The sequence below is a fragment of the Prosopis cineraria genome, unplaced genomic scaffold (genome assembly GCF_029017545.1).
Source record: "Prosopis cineraria cultivar Desert tree isolate PC_DT_omini unplaced genomic scaffold, ASM2901754v1 PC1, whole genome shotgun sequence".
In the NCBI taxonomy this organism is placed as follows: domain Eukaryota; kingdom Viridiplantae; phylum Streptophyta; class Magnoliopsida; order Fabales; family Fabaceae; genus Prosopis; species Prosopis cineraria.
Genome location: NW_026555332.1, coordinates 56,290,336 through 56,300,986, shown reverse-complemented (window position 1 = coordinate 56,300,986; position 10,651 = coordinate 56,290,336). Strand labels below are relative to the sequence as shown.

The 10,651-nt window shown below is 36.0% G+C and overlaps 1 protein-coding gene across 1 annotated transcript; it reads right to left on the bottom strand.

The window, feature by feature from the left end:
• Window positions 1-624: 624 nt before the first annotated feature.
• Window positions 625-2,827, bottom strand: LOC129307539 (WRKY transcription factor 23-like). The gene is made up of 3 exons (XM_054948478.1): window positions 2,107-2,827; window positions 1,543-1,686; window positions 625-1,411 (listed from the first exon to the last, which is right to left on the bottom strand). Exons 1-3 carry the CDS (start codon window positions 2,484-2,486, stop codon window positions 964-966), a joined length of 972 nt encoding a protein of 323 aa, XP_054804453.1. The 5' UTR covers window positions 2,487-2,827; the 3' UTR covers window positions 625-963.
• Between the last annotated feature and the right edge of the window lie 7,824 nt (window positions 2,828-10,651).

Sequence of the window (10,651 nt, the reverse complement as noted above, 5' to 3'; positions counted from 1 at the left end):
TACGACGGCTAGTGCGTAACGTACTATGCACTAAAACTTTCAGGGGTCTGGTGATCTACCAATGCAGCGCGCCGATATATTCTCTTAACGACGAGCCTTCCTTTGTGGTCTCCTTGACGATCGATCAGAGTCTTTTACTATCAAATAGAACCGCAACTCGAGAGAGAATAATAAAATAAGCGAAGAGGTGTCCACATCAAGGTTTTCTATCCCTTCATATAATGTTGAAAGCCTTGGCTAAGTGGAGTTTCCTCCTCCTGCTCCTCTTTTTTTTTTTTTTTCACTCTCTACTTTGTCAGATAAATTGCCTCCTACTTGCCAGTCTCAGCATTGTTCAGTGAATTCAATCCGTATATGTATTGGGTAGCGTGAAATATGAGAAGACGTACGGCATTACAAGAAACTTAAAAGTGGTTGAACTGCTCTTCCTATTTATACTCATGCCCTTATCGGGGTTTCAGTTTTCACCCCAAGACCCTGCGAATTAAAAACATTCTCCGAGAATGATATCAGTGTATGCCGGAATAGGGAAAACCAGAAAGTTCCCATAACAATTGTTCCCGCGGGGAAAGCGAGACTGAATTAAACCTCCTGCATTGTGCCTCTGTGAAATCAATACATGTGTTCACTTCAGAAGATCGGATGAGGGCGGTTTTATTCACTTTTCCCCCCGTTCACTCCGTCGACGCTGAACACGCCAACGAAAGCTGTGCTCAGATCAAACTAAAATAATTCATGTACAATACATAATGAGGCAGACCAGAGGCAGACCCAGCAGGGCTAACTCAATGGAAATTGAAACGAGCTAGGCAGTCCCCACATTGAGCTATTAATATGTGCAAAAAGAAATGAAAAGGTATCTTACAAAGTATGATGGATCGCCGGCGATGATATTCTCATCTACAAGTCTCCTAGCTACCAAAGTCAGCAAAAAGAAATTGCATCTACAAGCAGTACAATCTTCTACTCTTCTTTCAACATATGTGAAGGAACAATATCTTCAAGAAGTCCGTGGTCTCTCAGAAAAGTTGCAGTGGCTCCAGAATTACAAAATTTTCCGTCCTCAGCAAAAGCTAATGCAGCGTTCTTTGAAGTGAAATCAGCATTGCTATTGATGGGGAAGCTCCAGGACGATAATGTATTATTATTGAGAAGTTGTCGTTGCTGAGGGTGATGATACTGGGATAGTAGGTTTCCTGCCATCAGCGAACCGAAGGAAGTGGCACAATAACCGGCGGAGACACCAGCCGGAAGTGAAGCTTCCACTCCGACGATGTTCGAGCGAGGCATAACTGGGCTTGGATGGGTGTGTTGACCTTCATAAGTTGTTACTACAATGCTTGGATCGCTGAAAGATCGCTCAACTCGTTTCTTCACATTACATGAAGCGCTGGTGCAACGATAATAGCTCCTGCAATATTATATATCGACAAGACCACTTATAGTTTTCTCGTTTAAAATAAATCCTATCCTCGTAAAGTCAAACCAGGAAGGAAGCATATGATTGCACAGCAGGTGGATTCAGAATAAGATAAGAGTTACCTTGGAAAGGGGCTGTTTTTCACAGCTTTTTGACCGTACTTTCTCCATCTGTACCCATCTTCCAGATGATCCACCTCGCTCTTCGTCATGAACGCGAATCTCGGCTCTCTCTGTCTCTTCTGATTTGTCTTCTTGGCTTTCAATCTGAGCCCAATCAAAAACCACACCCCACAACATTTAAGAATCGTCGTTAGCTAAAATCGTATATCATCAAAAAAAGCACCCTTCTCATTTCCTAATCAGATTGAGAAAAATGTTCTCTGCCACCATCAATGGTAAACAACAAACCAATACAAGTGCTTGAAACTAAAACAACCAAAATTATATTTTCCCATGAACCATGACTCCTAATGGGATTAAAGTCACGGAAAAACACCTGAACTGGACCTCAAATTCAAAAAGAAAAAGAAATTAGGCGAAAATACCAAAATAAGAGTATAGACCACTAACAACTCATATCGAGAGTTGTTCGTATCGCAAAATGGGTTCCGGCACCAAAAACAAAAAAAAAAACAAAACAAAATAAAAGACGGAAGTGAAAAAGTAAGATGGTAGAGAACCCACTGTTTCTTGGTCTTGGAGTGCTCTTCAGCTTGGTCTGCAGTTCTACTGTGTTCGTCATTGACAGTCACGGCCCCACTGGACGCCGACGAGATCGACGAAGAGTTGGGGGTCGCAGGTTGCTGATTGGAGACCTCGGAACACTCTTTGGCCGTATCAGACAGATCTTTCAGAGCAGAGGGGTCGATAGTTGACACATGCTGCGGTGACGGCAAATGAAGCAGAGGACTATAGTCTTGGAGACCCAGCAACTCCATAAACCCAAGAGAGCTCTTTTCCACTTCAGAGAATTCAGAAGCATTCGATAATGGATAACCGTTGTAACCCGACAATGAAGAGGATCCCTTCGCATCTTCCGTCGTCAAACCCATCTCCTTCTCCATCTACTCGATCGTATAGCCACCTCACTAAGCTGTCAGCCCGATAAATCACAGACTCAACTTCTCCATTTCGCACTGTCAAAGAGTTAGAGGTGAAGTAGGGTAGGGTTGATCTGGTTTATAGAGAGAGAAAAAGGGGAGATTGAGCGAGCAAGAGAGAGAGAGCGTGTGCGGGTGTGAATGTGATTTTTTCGGGGACACAAGAAGGCGAAAGGCGTGGAAAGGAGGCAGTATGTGCTAATGGAAAGGAGGCTTAGGAAGCAAGCACAAGATTTGACCGGTAATCGGAGGTCATCGGGGGTACGGACAACACTGAGCCGGTGGCATTCAATGCATGAGGGTGTCGTGCCATGTTCCCATATCTGCCTCTCTGGTCGACGCTTTCATACGAGAGTTTGACCGCTTAACCAGTTTCGGGGAGCGCTGTGTGAACGGGTCTCCGCCAGACACTCCCCGTTTTGGTTTCAAATGGCGTTATATAATGAAATTCTACCCGTCCCTTGTACAAGAATTATTTTTAATCGAATTATATAAATTAATAAAAATTAATTATCTAATTAAATTTATAATAAATTTATAATTTTATTTTTAATTATTATAAATAAAAAATAAATTTTTTAAGTAAATTAATAAAAATATTTTTTTAATTAGTAAAGATATAATGATTCATTCATTAAAAAAAATATGTTAAGAATCTTTTATATTTAAAGATAAAAAAAAGTTTTAGAATATATTTATTACATTATACAATCTCATGATCATTCCCATTATGATTGTCTTCCCCCGTGCGCATGTGAACGAGCAAGTCGATTTAGCACCTTTTTTAAAAAAAAAAAATCTGGTTACTTTTTCAGAATTTGCGTTTTCCGTCTTTTCTCTCTCAGCGTAACATTTTCAGCGCGCATATATGTGATCTTTTAGTATGCGCTCAAGCTGGCCTTACGCATCAGAACAAGCCCGAATAAGTTGGGGGGGGGGGGGGGCGAGAGGCGTGCGAGTTACACCGGCCTATAGGGAAAATTCGTTTTAACATGATGAAATAATCAAATTGTGGACTCCGTCCTTGCAAGGGCCCACCGCCCCGGAGTGAGTGACGATCCATTTTAATTAAAGAGAACAGAGAGCATGATGAAGGAGTGATTCTTTTTGGGTAAAACTGGGAATTACACCAAACGAGGGTTCACGAGAAAAGGAGAGATGATGAGGTCCCATATGCATAAGTACGAGAATATTGGAAGCGAAGTCCGAGTTCAATGCTACGAAGAATGGATATAGGCTTTTAGTTGGAAAACCGACCATATCCGAAGCAGTGAATAAAAGATTCGAAACCAGGGCCATCAGTATCGCTTTGTACCCTTTAACCAAAGCCCGCTTTTTCTTTTTCTGGTAAACCAAAAGCCCCACCACGAGTTTCATTTTCACACACGAGCATGACAGAAAGAGAGATCGCAGATGGAATTGGAAAAGGATGAAGGGAAACAAGAGAGGTAGATACGTGGGAGGTCTTTGGGCAAATTATGCTGTGAGCGCGCGAGCGAGGAGGAGGAGGAGGAAACTGGGAAAACCGATGACTTGATGCACGTGTGGTTTCAAGAGAGCCACGAGGCGCACGATGGCATAATTTTCGTGTACACAACAACTACATGTACATGGCACCTCGAGGCATGGTTGAATATTATTCTGCTCCCTTCTTTTTCCAGTAAATATAATCAATCAGTGTCTTTTAAATTTGACGTGGAATTCATTTTAGGGTGTATAATCAATCACACAGTGGAAACCCTTTTCAACATATTCCAAGCTGCATTGTTTCGGGATGAAAGAGGGAATTTGGGACAAGGAATAGGGGGTGTGGTGGGCGAAGGCTGGTTTTGGAGGACGTGGAACCTGACGACACATGCCCATGCGTATCTCTTTTTCGTCCCCGGCTGCTTCCGTTTCACAACACACCATGGGACCCCCATGCATGTTGTTTCATTCTGCTTCGCTCTTCTATGTGCCGCGGCTGCTATCAAATCAAACTCGTTGTTTCTCTCCATGTTTTCAATATCAGGTTATTCAACATCGGATAAACTTCTCATTCATCCACATAGAGTGTTGTAGTTTCGAAATTAAAGCCAACGAAAGAAACAAGTTGTTAGAAAGACAACTTTACGTTAACCATTTTTGTTAATACTTTACGTTAACCTGAACTCACCAAAACGCGGATAGCATTAATTGCGGTAAATGGATGGGAAATTTTGCTGTGGATTGATGCAGTGGACTTCATTTTGATTTGAGGATTACCCCTATTAATTTATAAATAAAACTAAAAAAGTAATTTAAGTCTTGAACAGGTGATTGAGTGTCTCAAAATACAAGTTAATTCGATAAAAATATAATTTTATTAAATATTTTTTTAATATTATTCTTTCTTTTTATTATATTTTTTCTATCTTTCTTTTATGTTTCACAAATAAGTTTATTTTAAATGATGGATATTTTAAAAAAATTATTTTTATTTTTTAATAAATAATATTATATAGTGTATTTAATAAATTTTATTGATGTACATAATTTTATCTAAATTATCTTATAAACTGTGACAGATGTTTTTTTTTTTACACACTTATACGGTATTTCAGAGGTTCAATGCATATTTATTAATATTTATTATACCTTTGTGGATAATTGAAAATATTTTAATTTGAAGCATTGAATTAAGGATGAATTTTATAATGTGATCCGTGTTTAAATCTTTAAAAGCTTTACATTTTGATCAAGCCCACCTTGTCGTTATAAGGTGGTGAGTGATTAGAAGATCTAGAGAATAATGTTTTATTCAACCAAAAAAAAAAACGGGGGAAAGAGAGCACAATATTAGATTAAATCAATTAACTAAATTATGGAGATAAAAAAACGTGGAAAAAGGCAACGGGCATGGGGCCTGTCAAATTTCTCAGTTCTTGAGGCGCCATCGTTGAGCGGGGACGCTATTCAATGGCGCGCACGTGTACGCAAGCTCAGTGTCGGCTCAGCCTGTCCGCGTTGAGCACTGCGCGCACAAGGTTTGCATTCACATTTCACAGAGACTCTATTGAAGCGTTAAACCTCCTTCCTTATCTAAAACATTGGAAGAGCCGGACAAGCAGCATGATTTTCTAAAATATTTTGGGTTGTTTGTTTACAGTAAAAGTAATTTCCGAACAGCAAGCTAAATATTTCCCCCGCTGTCTGACCCCAGAGATTCGAAATGAACCAATAAAAGCCACTGAGATTAACTCAAGGGGCAGAGGCGTGGGGTATCGATTATGATTTAAATTCAAGTCCTCTGATCGACTATAATCAAAATAAACGGACCGAGAAAACAATTCTTGGCAACTTGATCGACATGTAGTAACTTACCAGAAGAGGTGGAATGCTTCATGCTTCCGTGATTAAAGAATCGAGACGCATGATTAACATTGTTTGAAAGGTAGGAAATTTCCTAGTCCCTGTTTCTATGTATAAGACAAAATTTTAGAGGGCGATTTATTTTATTTATTTATAAACAAGTCATGACAGATGAGGAGTATTTTAAATTTTTTTCCCGTGTCCCTATTAAGTGTGTGAAACGACTTGCTATAAATCATGCACTTTCCTGTTAGCAAATAGAGTAGGCATTAGATAATAGCAAAGTTAGAAAAACATAAACAAGTTTAATGCACGAATTAGTTTAATTTAGTCAATACTGGTATGTGAGATTTAGACAGTTTTATCTCACGAATATAGACAATAGGAAGAAGCATATTAAGTACCAAGTAATACTCCATCTCTTAAAAATATAAGATATTTTTTTAGGTTAGATGTTAAAAAATATTCCCACCATCCCAGATTTTACGGCACTTTTAAAGGAATTTATTCGTCCCAAAATATAAGACACTTAAGATAAATTAAGGTTTTATTAAATACATTAATTCTAATATTAGCATTTCTCTCTCTCTCTCCATGCGCTAATTTATGTCCCTTCTTTTTTTAATATATTAAATGATCAATATTTTTAAAAAATTATATTTTTATTTCAAAAATATAAGACTATTGAGTATATTTAATGATGTTTATTGGTATATAACATTTTGTTATAATAAAGCATTTTTAGTTTTTATTGTGTAATTGATGTTTTTCTACAAATATTTTTAATAAATAAACCACTCAGCTCCTTACTTTTAAGTTGGATATCTTATTAAATAGAAGTAAATATGAAAAGACGATGTAAGTTTAAAAATAATTAACTAACTTATTAAAGAACGTATCAATTAAAAATATTTTGTATTTTTCAATAAATGAAGCGTGAGAGATGGACATTGCAAATGCAAAAAAATCACAAAGCAATTACAAAACAAATAAATTTAAAATGTGATACTAATATTAATAATAAAAAGAAAAATAAAAAACAATGACCTCAATAGTAAATTAATACTATTAGTCAATGAGAAATTGGCTTTAAAATTACAATACAATCTAATACTAAATTGCCCTTTAAGTAAGAAGACAAAAAAAAACCCACCTCCTCACTATTGTCAATGCCAGCTACAAGATTGTAATCAAGCCATTAGAGTTCTAATGCTGGTGACATTTATTTTAATAAATATTTAGTTTAAGTGATCAAGGGAGGATTTGATCTCAACCTCTAATCATATATGGCAAAAATAACATAGTAGTAAACCAAGCTTATAACCACTTATATATTATAATATAATGGTGTGTTGTTAATTCATTAACTGCACTTGTTATTTTATTAATATTACTTGTTAATTCGATGTGGATAATAATAAAGTGTGAGTTTTAAAACTTCATACATTTTACTTGTTAAAAGTTTTAATGTATTGCTGTTAGTAACTAATGAATTGTTGTCAAAATTCAAACAGATATTTATTGATAAAAGACTAACTCTTATAAAATTAAGTTCATCCTATATGTTTTTCTAAACTGTTAAGGCCAAAATGGGCTATTATTAATTTAGATCAAGTTGTTGTTAAAATTCTATTTTTTAAACTTATTAAATCTTGAAAGAAACATTATTAATTTATAATGAATATTATTGAAACTCAAATGGATACTTATTGGTGAAAGACTAACATGTATAATTAAACCTATTTTATCCATTTTTCTAACATGTTGAGGCCCAAATGGACTGTTGTTAATTTAAAATAAATTGTTGCTAAAACTTAAATGTATACATATTGATGAAAGACTGACATATACAATTATGCTCGCTTTATATGTCTTTTTAGCTTATTAAGGCTCAAATGGAATTTCATAGGATAAGTATAATTGTATGTGTTAATCTTTTGTCAGCAAATATCTATTTAATTTTTAACAACAAGCCATTCCAAATTAGCATTGGTCTATCATGGTTATAACAAGTTAGAAATACAGATACAATGGGCTTGATTGTACGTGTTGGTCTTTTATCAATAGGTATCTATTTAGATTTTAATAACAAATAATTCTAAATTAACAACGATATATTCAAGCTTCAATGAGTTATAAAAACAGATATGATGAGCTTAACTGTGCGTGTTAGTCTTTTTTCAACAAGTATTCATTTGGGTTTTAACAATAACTTATTTTAAATTAACAACTGTTTATTCGAGCCTTAACAAGATAAAAAACGGACATGATAAGTATAATTGTACGTGTTAGTCTTTCGCTGACAAGTACAAAATCTTGATAAATTAGAATAATGGATAAAATAAGCTTAATTGTATAAGTGTTAGTCCTTCATCAACAAGTATACATTTAAGTTTTAACAATAATTCATTCAAAATTAACAATAATATATTCAAATTTTAATAAATTAAAAAAATTGATAAGATAAACTCAATTGTACGCGTTATTCATTTTTTTAACAAGTATCCATTTGAATTTTAATAATAACCTATCAGTAATTAATAACAATACATTCAGACATTTAACAAATAAAATGTATAAAGTTTTAAAACTTTTAATTTATAATTGTTCATGTCAGATTAACAAGTAATGCTAGTAAAATAATAAGTACAGTTTATGAATTAACAACATACTATTACATTATAACATGAAAGTAGATAGAAACTTAGTTTACCACACAGATATATATATATATATATATATATTTGTATATATAATTAAAGAGTTTGGTGGCTACTTTTTAGATGGCTAGGGGGTCATAGGATTAAAACCTCCCGTAGCCACCTAAATCAAATATTCATTGAATAAAAATGTCAATATCAATATCAACATCAGTAAAAGATTAAAGGACTGCATTATAATTTTTAAATCAATTTATACTTAGATTAATATTAATTTGGTATTGAGGTTTTTGGTTGTTATTTCTCTCTAATAAAAATTTATTAACAAATAATATATAAATGACACGTATATTAGTTTAATTGAAAATCAATAGTTTAAGTACATACATCTTTTTAATATTATAAAGATGAATGATGGAAGTTGGGGACACTGGTAAAATTAGCTGAATAAAAATGAATTAATTGAATAAAAATGAATTGCGGTGGAGAACAAGTGGCCAACCATATCGCCTGGGCCACCGAAAAGAAACAAGATCTTACGCGTTTTTAGAATCTCGGCAACCAAAGCGGGTTGTGCTACAGTCCACATGATTGATGCCGCGTTTCCTCTCATTTTAGTACACCACGGACCTTGCAATTAATTAATTAATTAATCATTAGTTTTATTCCTCCTTATTCTGAGGGATTTGTTTCCATATAATTAGTTGACTTAACTACAGCGCGTTCCCCTTTTACTCTTTCTGGTCTAACGCCCTTGGTCATGTATCAAATCAAAATACGAGCAGTGAAACATTTCAAATAGTGAATAGTGAATGAAGGGGAATAGTGTTGACTGAGGTTGCTTCTGCGATACGTTTCTGGAGCTCGAGAGAGAGATGGGGGGCCCGGGTTGCATAAATCCAAAGGCGCAACATACAAACTAGTTTGGCCTGTCGCGAAACGTCAGCATCATCCCTTACAAGCCCCGACTCACCAGGGGTCCCACCGCCCAGATTTGACCATAGGCACAGGTCCACGCCACGTATCCCTTATTTATTATTATATCATGTGCCTCTGTCCACCGGGTCAATCGTCTCAGCTCTTACTATCCTCTATCATTCCCCTGCTAAATAGTTGCTCAGTTCAGGAAAATTTTGCTCCTCCTTTTTTATGCGGACAATCTGCGTACCTTTTTTTTTATTTTTTTTTAAAATACGCCCTCCTTTTCAGCTCTTAATTGCATGTGAGTGTGCACGAGAGATTCCGTAATTTATCCTCACTCAGCATGATTTCAATGCAAGTGTGTTGGTCGCTAGCTACAGGTACTGGTACTTCTTTATCTTAAATTATTCGTCCTTTAATTTCAAATGTAATTGAAGCGAGATGCCTACTTTATCAATGTAATCGAAGCCTTCCAATCACTAGCAGACAACTGAGTATGATCGACAATTTAAGGCAGGCTCTCTCTTTCTCTACTTTATTTTAATGTTTTTATTTAAACGACGAAGAGATGAATAATTTGATGATCTGTGAATGGGAATGGCGTTGAGGTGATAGTGAGGAACGCCTCCATTATTGCTGGGCTCATGATTCGCGTATAGGAGCTGAGGAGACACGGATTATCTTGCCCCACCTAACCGTTGTTGCTTTTCGAGTAATGACCCATTAGGAGCGGTGAACTTATCCTTTCCATGACGGGGTCTCTCATAAAAAAAAAAAAAAATAATGAGGCCAGATCTTTGCGATATCATTCTCTCTCCTTCTCGCTCTCTTTCCATGATCCGTAATCTGTATGGGGAGAAGACCTTCTAGAAGACTGTCATAATATATTAATATAAGGCATCGATCCTATGGAAGGTCCGGTTCCCTCTCGTGATTATCCTTGTCCTGAATGGCTTTCATACCTCTGAAGGTCTATTTAGTTTAGGGGAAGGGGAGGGAAGGAAATAAAAGGAGAAGTGAGGGAGGAAAAGGAGCTCTCTCCTCTCAATTTAAAAGGGAGGTTTTGGGAGAGGAAGAGGAAAAATTTTAAAATTTTTTTCTTTCCTTCTCTTAACTGAAAAAGGGGAGGGGCTCCCCTCCCCCTAATCAAATGAGAGGAGGGGAGAGCCCCCAACCAAACAAGGTTTAAAAGGAGACACATATGAGGCAGACAGCAGG

Excerpts from the sequence above, each read along its gene's own strand:
- LOC129307539 (XM_054948478.1), bottom strand. The coding sequence starts at position 2,486 with ATGGAGAAGGAGATGGGTTTGACGACGGAAGATGCGAAGGGATCCTCT. Across the intron at positions 1,687-2,106 it reads CACTCCAAGACCAAGAAACA|ATTGAAAGCCAAGAAGACAA; the intron begins GTGGGTTCTCTA and ends GATTGGGCTCAG. Across the intron at positions 1,412-1,542 it reads AAAAACAGCCCCTTTCCAAG|GAGCTATTATCGTTGCACCA; the intron begins GTAACTCTTATC and ends ATAATATTGCAG.